A 16,109-nucleotide genomic window follows, 5' to 3' on the forward strand; every position below is an offset into this window, starting at 1 on the left:
TGATTGTTGTTGACTCTTCTTTCTGTGTTCTTTTCCAATCATAACTGAGACAACATTCATGTCTAGTTTTTTAGATGGTTCTTCTATGTTCTCGCATTGTCATTTGTGATGATTGGCTATCATATCTATTCCTCTGTTCTGGAGTTGTTTCCCTGGCTGCATCAGTGCAGCCTATAGGAGTAAATATCCAACAACATCACACACAGAGCAAATCTGCAGCCACTTGTATGACAGATATTCACTGCACTAAATGACAGGCTGAGTTTAAGATATTCCCATAGGGGACATCTAAGAGACTACTGATATTAGTGTTGATTTAGTATCCTCGAACAGCTCTGGTAAAGTCATACATTCAGACTAGGCCACAGCCCCAATACACAGCTGGGGACAATAATAACCCACTAGCTTGGTCCTAGATCAGTTTGTGTTGTTTAGCCAGCTCCTATTAAGTCATGTTTGGCAGCATGAACAGATCTGGGACCAGCAGGCTAATAACATACCATGTTACAGTACACGTGGGTTGCGTCTGAATTGTCATCCTATTAACCACAGCCCTGTAAAGGTAGTGCACTACCCACATGAAAAAATACTACAGTTTACTATATTGCCCTACCAAGTAAAAGAGCAATAACTACTCATTGAGTGTAACTGGGAAAAATAGCTTGAAAGTTTTAATTGTCCAGCCAAATGAGTTGGCAGATCAATGAAAATCTGTTGTCTTACTATAAGGCCTTTTTTTTCTTTTCATATTGACTCTGACATGACCTTTGACTCTAGACTGCAGTTACTGCCTTCTTGCTTCTTACACCCACTGGAATACATTTCCATTATGATTTTTTTTAAAACACAAACTTGTGTTCATACATTTATTTGTATGTGGCTATCAGTTTCATATAGTTTGATACTTGTATCAGCAAAGAATAATCAATAATACCAAGGTAAACCGTACACACTGCAGATTGGTGACACCAAGGTCAAAGGCAGTAACTGGCGTGCTTTTTTCCTTGTTTTTTTTTACTGAAAACATGACACACCATTCTGTCCATAACACAACACAATGGAGGTAGGATATTTGTCCACATGATAAAGCATGTATTTAATGTATCAAAAATGTCAGTAACACATTTTTGACCAAATGTGCAGTTACTACTCTTTTGCTGGTGAAGGACAGTATAGAATACTACAGTACATACTACAGTATTCTATAGGAAACTGTATTATACTGTAGAATACTAAACTACATACTGTAGTATCCCTTGATCATGTGCAGTACTTACTATGGAATGTTGTAATATACTGTAGAACACTACAGTAAATACTACAGTATTATTAAAAAAAAGACTGCAGTAAATGCTACAGTAATGTCCGCAAAAACACTCCAGTCTGCAAAAACGCAACACTTTTTAAAAATATAACTACAATAAACCCTGCCCATGGGGTGGCAGGGTAGCCTAGTGGTTAGAGTGTTGGACTAGTAACCGAAAGGTTGCAAGTGCAAATCCCTGAGCTGTCAAAGTACAAATCTGTCATTCTGCCCCTGACCAGGCAGTTAACCCACTGTTCCTAGGCCATCATTGAAAATAAGAATTTGTTCTTAACTGACTTGCCTAGTTAAATAAAGGTTTAAAAAAATTCCCCTCCACATTTCATAATTTGTGCCACCCATGAGTGACAAACCTACATGCCAGGTGAAGACCAACGTGTTCGCTACAGGTGATAGAAAAGAGCAGAAGCCCTGAATTATCCGTTCAGATCCCAGTCTTAACTACCTACCTACAGCTTATGGAAAATGTGCTGTTTTAGTATTTCTCCAGTAGGTTTCCTGAAGGAGAAAGCCTCCACTTCCATGTCAAAGATAATTAAACAAAAACACTACAGTATAGTACAGTCCACAAAAACACTACAGTAAATACTACAGTATAGACAGTCCACAAAAACACTACAGTCCACAAAAACGCTACAGTAAATACTACAGTACAGTCCACAAAAACACTACAGTAAATACTACAGTATAGTACAGTCCATAAAAACAGTACAGTAAATACTACAGTATAGTACAGTCCACAAAAACACTAGTCCACAAAAATGCTACAGTAAATACTACAGTACAGTCCACAAAAACACTACAGTAAATACTACAGTATAGTACAGTCCATAAAAACAGTACAGTAAATACTACAGTATAGTACAGTCCACAAAAACACTAGTCCACAAAAATGCTACAGTAAATACTACAGTACAGTCCACAAAAACACTACAGTAAATACTACAGTAGTCCACAAAAACACTACAGTAAATATTATAGTATAGTCCACAAAAACACTGCAGTGAATACTACAGTACAGTCCACAAAAACACTACAGTAAATACTACAGTATAGTACAGTCCATAAAAACACTACAGTAAATACTACAGTATAGTACAGTCCACAAAAACACTACAGTCCACAAAAACGCTACAGTAAATACTACAGTACAGTCCACAAAAACGCAACAGTAAATACTACAGTATAGTACAGTCCACAAAAACACTACAGTAAATACTACAGTAGTCCACAAAAACACTACAGTAAATATTATAGTATAGTCCACAAAAACACTGCAGTAAATACTACAGTACAGTCCACAAAAACGCTACAGTAAATACTACAGTATAGTACAGTCCACAAAAACACCACAGTAAATACTACAGTAAAGTACAGTCCACAAAAACACTACAGATCACAACAATGCTACAGTAAATACTACAGTATAGTACAGTCCACAAAAACACTACAGTAAATACTACAGTACAGTACAGTCCACAAAAACACTGCAGTAAATACTACAGTATAGTACAGTCCACAAAAACACTACAGTCCACAAAAACGCTACAGTAAATACTACAGTATAGTACAGTCCACAAAAACACTACAGTAAATACTACAGTATAGTACAGTCCACAAAAACACTACAGTATAGTACAGTCCACAAAAACGCTACAGTAAATATTACAGTATAGTACAGCCCACAAAAACACTACAGTAAATACTACAGTATAGTACAGTCCACAAAAACACTACAGTCCACAAAAACGCTACAGTAAATACTACAGTATAGTCCAGTCCACAAAAACACTACAGTAAATACTACAGTACAGTCCACAAAAATGCTACAGTTAATACTACAGTATAGTATAGTCCACAAAAACACTACAGTTAATACTACAGTATAGTCCACAAAAACGCTACAGTAAAGTACAGTCCACAAAAACACTACAGTAAATACTACAGTATAGTACAGTCCACAAAAACACTACAGTAAATACTACAGTATAGTACAGTCCGCAAAAACACTACAGTAAATACTACAGTATAGTACAGTCCACAAAAACACTACAGTATAGTACAGTCCACAAAAACACTACAGTAAATACTACAGTATAGTACAGTCCACAAAAACGCCTCAGTAATTATTATAGTATATACTACAGTTTTCTTTTACTACAGAATTTATACTATAGTTATCTGTAAATACTACAGTATAATACAGTATTCTACAGTAAATACTACAGTATAATACAGCATTCACTGTAGTGTTTTTGCAGATTTTTGTCTGCAAAAACAGTATTTACACCATAGTATAATACAGTATTTCTTTACGTGGGTGTATAGGGAATAGAGTTCTATTTCGGACCCCCCCATGAACACTGTCCGTTTCAGGTAGTTGTATAGAGCTCAGTGAGGTGTGCTGTGGTTGTTTTCTACCTGCGTGTGCTTTGTGTAGGTGACTCTTCAGGCGACTCAGGTAGGCAGACTTAAAGGGACAGAGCTTGCATCTGAAAGGCTTGTGGTGCCCATGGTGGGACTGCACGTGTCTGTCCAGACTGAAGAGATGGAGACAGAGAGGAAGTAGGAGGAAGAGGGTTAGAGAGAGAGGAGACAGACAGACAGAGCGAAGAGACAGAGAGGGAGACAAAGAGAGATATAGAGAAAGAAATATCTTCACACATGTTCCAACACATCACAACAGAATGCTTTCAGGGAAGCAGAGGGAATCTGTTTCCACAAAGCTTCCCTTTTCAAAACCACAATTTCCAATGACTATTGAGCAGAGGCCGTAGGGGAAAACATCTACCACAGTCCCCGTATCCCTAGTGTATCTCTTTGTGTCTGACTGCAAACCACATAGAACGTATCTGGGGAATATTAGTGTGTTTTCATCCAAGCCTCTTGGGTGGCATGGGAACGCATTTCCTTTCTGGGTCAGGGCACATGCAGTACAGTGGGATTACACAATGGAGCTCAACAAAGATGAAGTCTTTCAGCTTTGGATAAGAAGACAAATTAAAATCAAAATGACTGCCATGCCTGCAGTGTCTCACTGGAGTGGACTGGAGTGAGATTGGGAGGCAATGTGTGTTTCATCTAGCCTGGTGCCAGATCTGTTTGTGCTCTTTCCTTCTCTATTGCTGTCATTGTCAATCGCCAACAGACTGGCACTTAGGCTCTATTCCATCCAGAAAGAATGTTGAAATAAATCACAGCTAAGGAGACAGGTGCAGTAGAGTAAACGCCATACAGAACACAGCCACACACACACCAAGACATTAGAGGACACTATTCATCGAAACAGCAACACACTCAATCTTAAACAATTCAGAGGGCCTACGAAAGTGAACTCCAAATCCCAGAATGCCTCTGATATATGCATGTACTGTATGCCCTTTGGTGTGTGTGTGTGACAAGCAGTGAATCAATCATTTATATTATCTCTTTAAGTCTATATTATGTCCTCTTACTTGTGTCTGAAGGGGGAGACGAACTGGCAATACTGGCAGCTGTACTTGTCCTCTCTGGTGAACATGGCCATGGCTGAGTGGCTCCTCTCGTGGGACCTCAGCCCCTGCATCGACATGAAGACGCGGTCGCACTGAGCACACGGGTGTCCCCCAACAAGCCTCTCCTTCACCTGCTGGCCGACGGGCGCCACAACCCCAACCCCCTCTCCAACTGCCATCTCCGTCGTTTCTATGGCAACCACATCCCCGGCGACCATCGTCATGTCCTTGGGGGATGTCTCCATGATGGAGTTGTCGGTCACCTCTTCCACCTCTCCGTTGGTGATGCTGTTCTCTCCCGGGATGGTGGACAATGGTACATCTGTGACTTCCTGCTGAGGTGAAGGACAGAGGGAGAACAGCATTATAGCAGCTATATTTATTTATCATTTCCATATGCTTTGGCAGTTAACAGGTCGTCCTGACTAATGTACTCCAAACTGTTCATTCTACCAAACTAACCTTGCTTTAGGCTTTGGCTCACTGGGTTAACAGTCTCGTGGTGCGTACAGAACTTGAGATTGAGCCTAGTCAGTCACACCATCATGGTCGAATATGTTATTTGATTCCTGAATTTTATTTAAACCAATATTGCTAGCTGTGATTGAAGTTAAATTCGAATAACCTCCCTACTGCCATGGACATACTGTAGAGCAGGGATAGCCAACTAGATTCAGCCGCGGGCCTTTCTTTGTCGGAGTGGATGGTCAGGGGGTAGGAACATAATCATAAACATTTTTACACTGCAAATTGACCGCAACTAAGCCCAAAACTACATTGTATGTGAAAAGAACAATTATTTCCTACCTTGACTACGGTACATTGATACACGATCGCATAAGTCTCTTTTTTCATTTGTGGACATACTTGGGAACATATTTCCTAAATTAAACTAATTTCTTGCTCAATTCCTGGTCCTTATTGACCAAATATATATATATATATATATATATATATATATTTTAAATAAAACCTTTGCAAGCCAAAAACAATCACTTGCAGGCCGGTTTTGGCCCGCGGGCCACCCATTGCCTAGACCTGCTGTAGAGAACAGTAAATTAGACATACCGTAGAGAACAGTAAATTAGACATACCGTAGAGAACAGTAAATTAGACATACCGTAGAGAACAGTAAATTAGAGATACCGCAGAGAACAGTAAATTAGAGATACCGTAGAGAACAGTAAATTAGACATACCGTAGAGAACAGTAAATTAGACATACCGTAGAGAACAGTAAATTAGACATACAGTAGAGAACAGTAAATTAGACATACAGTAGAGAACAGTAAATTAGACATACCGTACAGAACAGTAAATTAGACATACCGTAGAGAACAGTAAATTAGACATACCGTAGAGAACAGTAAATTAGACATATGGTAGAGAACAGTAAATTAGACATACCGTAGAGAACAGTAAATTAGACATACCGTAGAGAACAGTAAATTAGACATACAGTAGAGAACAGTAAATTAGACATACCGTAGAGAACAGTAATTAGACATACAGTAGAGAACAGTAAATTAGACATACAGTAGAGAACAGTAAATTAGACATACCGTAGAGAACAGTAAATTAGACATACAGTAGAGAACAGTAAATTAGACATATGGTAGAGAACAGTAAATTAGACATACAGTAGAGAACAGTAAATTAGACATACAGTAGAGAACAGTAAATTAGACATACAGTAGAGAACAGTAAATTAGACATACCGTAGAGAACAGTAAATTAGACATACCGTAGAGAACAGTAAATTAGACATACAGTAGAGAACAGTAAATTAGACATACAGTAGAGAACAGTAAATTAGACATACCGTAGAGAACAGTAATTAGACATATGGTAGAGAACAGTAAATTAGACATACTGTAGAGAACAGTAATTAGACATATGGTAGAGAACAGTAAATTAGACATATGGTAGAGAACAGTAAATTAGACATACAGTAGAGAACAGTAAATTAGACATACAGTAGAGAACAGTAAATTAGACATATGGTAGAGAACAGTAAATTAGACATACAGTAGAGAACAGTAAATTAGACATACAGTAGAGAACAGTAAATTAGACATACAGTAGAGAACAGTAAATTAGACATATGGTAGAGAACAGTAAATTAGACATACAGTAGAGAACAGTAATTAGACATACAGTAGAGAACAGTAAATTAGACATATGGTAGAGAACAGTAAATTAGACATACAGTAGAGAACAGTAAATTAGACATACAGTAGAGAACAGTAAATTAGACATACAGTAGAGAACAGTAAATTAGACATACCGTAGAGAACAGTAAATTAGACATACAGTAGAGAACAGTAAATTAGACATACCGTAGAGAACAGTAAATTAGACATACTGTAGAGAACAGTAAATTAGACATACCGTAGAGAACAGTAAATTAGACATATGGTAGAGAACAGTAAATTAGACATATGGTAGAGAACAGTAAATTAGACATACCGCAGAGAACAGTAAATTAGACATACCGTAGAGAACAGTAAATTAGACATATGGTAGAGAACAGTAAATTAGACATACTGTAGAGAACAGTAAATTAGACATACTGTAGAGAACAGTAAATTAGACATACCGTAGAGAACAGTAAATTAGACATACCGTAGAGAACAGTAAATTAGACATACCGTAGAGAACAGTAAATTTGACATACCGTAGAGAACAGTAAATTAGACATATGGTAGAGAACAGTAAATTAGACATACTGTAGAGAACAGTAAATTAGACATACTGTAGAGAACAGTAAATTAGACATACTGTAGAGAACAGTAAATTAGACATACCGTAGAGAACAGTAAATTAGACATACCGTAGAGAACAGTAAATTAGACATACCGTAGAGAACAGTAAATTAGACATACCGTAGAGAACAGTAAATTAGACATACTGTAGAGAACAGTAAATTAGACATACTGTAGAGAACAGTAAATTAGACATACCGTAGAGAACAGTAAATTAGACATACCGTAGAGAACAGTAAATTAGACATACCGTAGAGAACAGCAAAATGGTTTAGGTGTAAAAGTAGGGCTTTAAGACACTGATTGGTTTTTCTAGTCAGCGTTTAAAACGCCCTGTGAAAGTAGAGCCAATTCCCAAGGTCTACATAATGAACTACTAAATTCTTACTACTGCTGTTCCCACTAACACTAACCAGGTCTTCTGTGTGGTTTCTTTAATCTGACAGTTGGTGATGGATAAAGTAGGATCTGTTTTTTAACAGACCTTCCTCATTATTAGCCAAAGAGAACTAACTTTGCCCTCCTGTGACTATAGTTGATTATGTGGACATTAACCTTGAAGACGCCACGACAGAGACCAGGCGACCAGAGACCACAGCCTGAGACATATTCAAAGGCCCATTGAAAGAAAAAAAGTTTTTAAATGCTTTGCAACAGGAAACAGAAATTAGTATTTCTGACTGGGCAAGTCCATGTAGTCCCTCCCGGTTTCAGTCCGCTTTACGTTGTTTGGCGCCTAATGAATAAGACCACGGTCTGTCCTGGTCTGCATGTCCCACTTCCTAGATCTGGGAAAGGCAGCACAAAGTGTTTTCTGTCCTAGGCCCCTCGCAAACTCTCCCTCTCTTGCTCTCTCACACTGACATGACGGCCAACAGACAACCAACGTGGCTTTTTATGGCCTACAGGAAGCTCACTATTTCTGCTCAAGGACCTGACCCCGCACTTCATAGGACCATAAATAAGATGGGCGTCCGCAGAGCTGGCCAGCCTTGCATCGTCAGCCTATTCTCACCCACCCTCTGGGAGAGCTAGGGGACAGGCCAGGGCCAATGTAAATGACAAGAGATCTAGTACAAACTAGTACAGAAACATGTAATAGCCTAGATGTTCATATGAAACAAATATGCAGTATAAATATGTGCTATAAGCTGTGTTTCTCTGATTGACTTTCTCTTCATATTCAAAATATTTCCACCACACTTAGTTGGGGGCAAATTTCCAGAGTGGTTTAGTTTAGTTTGCTAGTCCTAATAGTTGGTGCCATCACGGAGATGGCTTCTCTTGCTCTCTTTCTGACAGGACTTCAGCCATGCCATCTTCCGTATACAGCATTTTTATTTTATTTTATTTTTTTAACCTTTATTTAACCAGGCAAGTCAGTAAAGAACAAATTCTTATTTTCAATGACAGCCTAGGAACAGTGGGTTAACTGCCTGTTCAGGGGCAGAACGACAGATTTGTACCTTGTCAGCTCGGGGATTCGAACTTGCAACCTTTCGGTTACTAGTCCAACACTCTAACCACTAGGCTACCCTGCCGCCCCATTACAACAGCCTGGAGTGGCATGGCCCGCAGAATCAACCAGGCATTCATTTGGCTTCCTTTTTGGGTGAGGCTTTAAATCTTCAGGCCTGTCGTCCCTTTGCCAAGTCCCTGGCAAGCTCAGTGGAATACTAATGTCCAAGCGGTTATCCGCTGCACTCAAAGTTATGGCTTCTTTTCCCCCTGCCTGCCCTGCAATGGAAGGGAGGGACTACCTCACTTGTTTTCTCCAGGGGAAGTTGACACTGTCTACCTAGGTGCCTGCCTGCCCTGCAATGGAAGGGAGGGACTACCTCACTTGTTTTCTCCAGGGAAGTTGACACTGTCTACCTAGGTGCCTGCCTGCCCTGCAACGGGAGGGAGGGACTACCTCACTTGTTTTCTCCAGGGGAAGTTGACACTGTCTACCTAGGTGCCTGCCTGCCCTGCAACGGGAGGGAGGGACTACCTCACTTGTTTTCTCCAGGGGAAGTTGACAGACTGTCTACCCAGGGGCCTCCGTTGCAATAAACAAAACTGAAAACAGAACCCTGCTGCCCCCTAAAAACCGACCTCAGCAGTGTGGGGGTCTCTGAGGGCTAGGAGTCAGAAGTCATGACGGACTCGGGGAAAACGGGGGGACACAGTGGCTTTTAGAGATACGTTTTAGGGGAATTTTAAATATTTAAAAAGCAGCTTCATAAGTAACCTTTCAGTTTCATCTGAGATCATGTTTTAATGAGAGGTAAAGGGCTAAAATGTGTTATGGGATGAAAACACGCATAATAATAAATTATACTTCTATTTGTAAGAATGTATTTAACTATCTTAATGCACGTACATTAATAATATGCATATAAAGCATTTATATAAGCAATAAACCTACTAAATCTACAGTCTAAATGAACTAGTGACTGAATACTGATAAAACCCCTATACTTAGAGCCTGCAGCTGCAGGTAGAAGGCATTATGATGCAGTTATAATTCACCGTAAGACTTGTCAAGAGTATGTGTGACACCCGTATGTTACCAAACCCTTGGCTATGTGATCATCATTACCTTGACATGGCCCTCCTTGACCTCCCCGTACTGGACGTGTTTCCTCAGGTGGTTACAGATGGCTCTGAGAGTGGGGTGGACCTCCACACAGAAGTTACACCTGTAGCCGATCGGAGCTTTGTCAACATTGTTCACCAGCTAAAAGAAAGGGGTAACAGGGGGGGTCAGACAAAATTGTAAACAAGTTGCTTTTCACAAGACTAGTTGCAATTATATTTTCTATTGCTGATGAAATTTCTTAAAATAATACTTAAAACATTTCATATTCGTTATTCAATACTATGGGTAACATTGCTATTTTAGCCATTACATTTTAGACTAACAGTGAAATGCTTACTTACGAGTCCTTTTCCAACAATGCAGAGTTAAGATAAACGCTCCCTATAGTCTTGCTTATTATGCCTGTCTCATTCGACTCTGACCACATCAGGTATTTTACTGAGATGATAAATAACTTGTCCTTGAACTGTACAACTCACCTTCTCAGTCTTTGTCTCCGGTGGCTCAGATGCCTTCTGCTTGCTAAGGAGCTGCCTCCTCCTCTCCTGCCTCATCGCCCTCTTCTGGAACTCCTCGTTATGGTTCATCAGGTGAGTGCTGAGGAGAGGAAGGCCCAGGAATTTCAGCTCACAGTGGGCACACTGATAGAGCTCTGTCTCCGTCCCATCCTCCGTAAGGCTGGGGTGGATGACGAAGTCCCGCTTCAGGTCCTTGCCACTGTGATGGTCGTTGTAGTGCATGGAGAGCAGATCGACCGTGCTGAAGGATAGCTGGAAGCATTTTAGACACTTGAACGGCAGCCACTCGGCAACCTCTCCCTCTGGCTCGGGCTTCGGTTCAACCTCCACCACTTTGTTCACCTCTTCGATAGGTTCGGGTTCTTTGGCATAGAGTACAGTGAAGTAGCGTCCGAGTTTGCTGGAGTGTTGCCGTTTGGGGAAGACTCCTGGATGGCGTTTGATGTAGTGGGAGACTATGCTCTTCCTGCTGAAGGCCTGGAAAGCACAGAGCGAACATTTTCTCCTCTCCACGGCCAATCGTAACTCCTCGGTCAGCTCCGACCCTTCTGCCTCCGACGCCAAGGGCACCACCACTTTACTGGGCTTCTCCGTCAACGTCTTGGAGGCTGCCAGGCAATGTGTGTAGTAGGCATCAATGTCATGACGCTTCTGATAGTGAGCCGCCAGGCCTTTGCGAATGGGATTGGTGTACGAACAGAGAGCACACTTGAAGACATTGTTCTTGCCTTCCGGCTGAGCTCTGACATTGTTGTGTTTGATGCGGTAGTGTCGAGCTATGCCTTTTCTGGTCGAGCAGAAGTACTTGCAGAGCTGACACCTAAACACAGCATGGGCCTCTCCTTTGTTGATGGGGAACTGGGTGAGAGCGAGTTCGAATTCGCTGACCTCTTGTACCTCTGACGATAGACTCGTGGCACTGCATTCAGCCACCGGCTCATCTTTCACTGTGGAATATTGCATGTGGGGAGTCTTGAACATATCTGAAGCTGGCTGATTGTGATATTTCTCGTAGTGAATTTTCAGTTTCTCCAATGTCCCATGAGTGTAAGGACACATTTTGCACCTGTACGCACCATAGCCCTGTCTTTGGGTTTTGCACTTGTCATCCACTTCAGTTATATCTTTAACCTGCTCTATATCATCTGAGAAGTCCTCCGCGGTGACCTTCACCAACGGATGCCTCTTCTGGTAATGAGTGAGAACTCCATGGATGCGTGAGTTCACATACGGACAGTGGCGGCACTTGTAAACCGAACTTGGATTGATATCAGCTTCCTGTGCGAAGTCAGCCGCCTTGACTTTCATGCCTGGGTGTTTCTTGCCATAGTGTGTCAGAAGTCCATGTAGGCTGTTATACTCAGACAGACATACAGTGCACTGGTACGGGCTGTTTGAGATAGAGCTGCTTGTGTGGGAGAGCCTGGGATGGTGTTGGAGGTGTTCTTGAGGTGGCGTAGGGATATCCAGTGAGCCTTCATCATGCGCAGTCGGAAGAAAAGTGAAAGGTGGTCCTTTAGCCATCGACGGGTGGAGTGTCACTTGGGACCTTTGACCTTTGATGATGTCCAGTAGCACAGACTCATCCCCTTTGACAGCCCAAGGGTGGACAGCTTGGTAGTGGTTGGTGATATCCCAGATGGAACAAGCCTCGAAGGCACAATCTCTGCATTGGTAGTGCTTAGTGTCCCCAGCGTTCCCTCCCGGCTGGGAGGCAGTAGTATCTGGCCCTGCCCACAGCTTGCTGGCCATGTATGTGTAGTCAACGTTGTGCTCTGGGTGCCGTCTTTGGTAATGCAAGAGCAGCCCGTTGGGTTCTCCGTGGGAATAGATGCACCACTCACAGTGGTAACCAGCCTCCAGGATGCCATCTTGGTACGCCCAGTGTAAAATGGTCATGGCTGTGGCCTTCACAGTAGGATGATCCTTCTTCAGGTGCTTCTTCAAGGCATACACGTATGGAGATGTATAAGAGCAGTGCCTGCACTTCAATGAGCGAAGGGTTTCGGAGGACGTCTCTATCTCAGCAGGAGCAGCAGGAGCAATGGCAGAGGCTGCAGTGCCTGACTGGCCCATCTGAGCTCGCTCTCGTTGACTGCGGACCACTGCAGTGTGCCGGCGTACAAGGTCAGCATTCGACTTTGCGTCCCTGTGCTTCTTTTGGTAGTGAATCAGCACTCCTTTTACAGTGCGGTTCCCATAGTCACAGTGCTGACAGAAGAAGAGCATCTCTGCTTCTCCCTTCTCTGTGCCAACCCTACCGTGGGAATTACTGGATCCATCGAATCCGTTGTTGTTGAACTGTTTGAGGAACTGCTTTGGAGGTGCAATCTGTAGCTCATCCATTAGTTTCATCAACCCAGGGGTGGGAGTGGCATGCTTGATGTATTTCGCTGTCACTTTTATCTCTGGATGTCTCTTTTGATAATGGACAAGAACACCCACAACAGAGCGGTTGCTGTAAACACAATGTTTACAGTAGTAGATCTCCTCATCCGTACCAAATGGCATTGTGGCGCTGGATGACTTCACAGGGGTGGGTATGTTGACATTGTAGGAAGAGCTGCCTGCTGACAGTGGCCTATCAACTGTGATAACCCTCATAGTTTTCTGAATACGGAAATACGAGGCCTTCTGCTCTGGGTGCTTCTTCTGATAGTGAACTAGAACAGAGTGCATGTTAGGGCTAGCAAAGGAGCATACTTCACAGTCATACACCACAACATTACCACCCTCTTTCAGGGCTTCCGTCTCTGCAGTTGTATCTTGCGTCTTTGCAGCATTTTTGTGGGCAGGACTGGATGAGGACTTGGGCGTGGAAGTGGAAGAGCTACAGGTGAAACTCTTGGGACCGGAGTTTAATATTTCTCTCAGAGTTTGAGATTCTGCACCCTTGTGTTGCTGTTCCACCACATAGCTTGAGAAGATCATAGCGTTGTTTATTTTCACTTCAGGGTGCATTCTTTGGTAATGGGGCATCAAGCTCCTGACGTTTGGACTTGTGTACGAACAGAAGCGGCACATGTACACCAGATCTGGCTGGTTGAAGTTCAGCACATTGCTGGCTTCTGGGTGGTGATCCATGTAGTGATCGTGAAGATCGTTGAAGTTGGTGTATTCGATGAAGCACTCCAGGCAACGGAAGACTGCGCTCTGATCCTCGGGGTCAAGGATGTATCTAAAGCTAAACTTGATATAAGGGTGCATTCTCTGGTAGTGGGTGCTTACACTGCGGGCTGACTTGTTGTGGTAGTCACAGTGCTTGCAATAGAAGCGTGCGACCCCAGAGACCTCTGAATAGTCCAGGTTCTCATGGAAAGAAGTGTCTCGGCTGTCTTGGCTGCTCTGGTCCTGGAGATCAGCTTTAGGATCAGCAGAGTCGTTGTCCTCATCCTCAGAGAGTGTCAGCGCAATGGGAATATTTCTTAGCTTTGACGTAAGAGTTCTTTTTCTTTTCCCCACCCGGCCTTCGTAAAGCTTGTTGTAAACGTAGCCATGATTTTTACTATCACTGTCATTCTCCTCCTTGTCTCTGCCCGCATCTTCATCAATGTTGAGCTCTCCTTCCTCTTCATCGTCAATTTCTTCCAGATTAATCACCAGATCCTCCTGTTGTTGACTGATCTTACTCTGAAGGTTGTTGGCGATTTCATCAATCCGAGTTCTCTTTTTGACTGGAGACAGATCCAAAGGTAGGTCGTTGATGGACTTTCTTGCTGTTTTCCCGGTTAAGTGCTTTTTGGATCCAAGTCCAAGAATCGAAGTCTGGGTTTTTTGTACAAAGCTCTGAGAATTGGAGAGCGTTTCTAATTCAGTGTCCTGCTGCTCATTTGCTGACTCCTCCAGAACGACAGCTTGCATTTCGTCACAGTAGGAGTGTTTGTGTTGCTGGTGGACCCTCAGACCTTTCAGGGTGGTGGTCGAGAAGCTACAAAGAGTACAACGGTGAGGGTTCTGCTGATTCAGGTCATTTAGCACACTGTTTAGCTTTTTCCCATTGACTTTGGAAGCAGCAACATTTCCTCCGTTCACTGGTTCTGGAGTCTCGTTCTGAGGACCTGGGCTTTCACTGGTCAAGTCCATGGTGTCCCAGTCTGAGGAGTGGCTTTGCTTGTGCGTGCCTAACTTGAGAGGGCTGGTGCAGATGAAGGGGCACACGTCACACTTGTACACTGTAGTCTTACCAGACAGGTGTATGTTCTCGATGTGACGGGAGATGCTTCTACGATGCATGGTGAGGAAAGAGCAGAAGGGACATTGGAACCTGTTCATGTACCTTCTGAACGGTATCCCTTTAGTCTCCAGCATCTTGTTATCCTCCTCAGACAGAAGCTGCTTAGCAGAATCACCGGCTGACGGGTCGGTGTATTTGGGGTCATCCTCGTCACCCAGTTCATCGTCGTCTTCAGAGGTGCTCCTAGGGTCATCCAGCATGCCTGAATCCATCTCTATGGCAGAGTTGGAGACATCAGACATCACGAAGGTGGACCTTTCAGACAAAATGGAGGATCCTGTGCTGTTGGGCGCTACCGATTGGATCTGTGAATACTGATAGGGTGATATCCCAGAGGCGGTCTTGCTGAGCTTGAAAACTGAGCAGTTGGCTACTGAGGAGCCTTCATTAACACTCTGGTCATTGGAAACCATATTGGAGTTAGGAGGGCTTCTTGGGGAAGAGGGAGAATCTGATTTAGAAGAGCCTGCGCTTCCCTCTCCTTCTCCACCTGGGTGGATGGCTGAGATCCTTTTCTCCATGTTGTTGTTTTTCATCATGTTATCACACCATTCACCACGAAGAGCCTGGTTCCCCCTGGACGTTCCCAGAGGTTTAACCATGGACTCCAAGATGCCACGTTCCACCACATCCTCTTCTAGTTCCTCACTGGGTTCCTCAGACGACAATGCCTCAGATTCTTCAACAGCCTCAGACGGAGATTCTGGGGGGTCCAGATTAAGTTTCCCTTTATGATACATCTTTTGGTGTTTCAGGATCCTGGCTTTGCGTGGAGACTTGTATGTACAATGCTGGCAGGAGAACACTTTCCCGAGACTATCATGGATAAGGATGTTGTAGTTGGACTGTTTGGACGCCTGGGAGGCTGGTGAGCTCCCACCACTTAGTGTGGCTCCATGTACCTTCTTGGTGTGTTTACTCAAGAGAGATTTGGATCTAAAGTAACGGACACAGATCTTACACTGGAATAACTGGTTTGCTGACTTGTTGGACTGGTTTGTTGACTTGTTGTATGGCATTTGGTTCGAGCTGGAAAAGTCTGTTTCGAAGCAGTGGCCTGTGGGAAAGAAAGAAGAAAAAAAGAGACCAGTGTAAAACTTGAATCAATCTTTCCTTTAATAATTATATGCATCTTTATATAAATATATAAAATATGTAGGTATAACAAATATAAATATGTAAAGGATAAAT

General features: G+C 42.7%; 1 protein-coding gene across 3 annotated transcripts in view; it reads right to left on the reverse strand.

Annotated features, from left to right (window-relative positions):
• The window catches only part of LOC112257368 (zinc finger protein 462), a 69,253-nt gene that overhangs the window by 18,815 nt on the left and 34,329 nt on the right, over nt 1-16,109 (reverse strand). For 2 of the 3 annotated variants that reach the window (XM_024430881.2, XM_024430879.2), the window contains exons 3-6: nt 10,646-15,975; nt 10,167-10,304; nt 4,780-5,153; nt 3,746-3,864 (exon numbers count right to left, since the gene is read on the reverse strand). In XM_024430881.2, the coding sequence (XP_024286649.1) occupies nt 3,746-3,864; nt 4,780-5,153; nt 10,167-10,304; nt 10,646-15,975 (5,961 nt within the window). The remainder of the gene's footprint in view (nt 1-3,745; nt 3,865-4,779; nt 5,154-10,166; nt 10,305-10,645; nt 15,976-16,109) is intronic. The other variant, XM_024430880.2, reaches the window with a different exon arrangement.

This window comes from Oncorhynchus tshawytscha, linkage group LG09, assembly GCF_018296145.1.
Source record: "Oncorhynchus tshawytscha isolate Ot180627B linkage group LG09, Otsh_v2.0, whole genome shotgun sequence".
In the NCBI taxonomy this organism is placed as follows: Eukaryota; Metazoa; Chordata; class Actinopteri; order Salmoniformes; family Salmonidae; genus Oncorhynchus; species Oncorhynchus tshawytscha.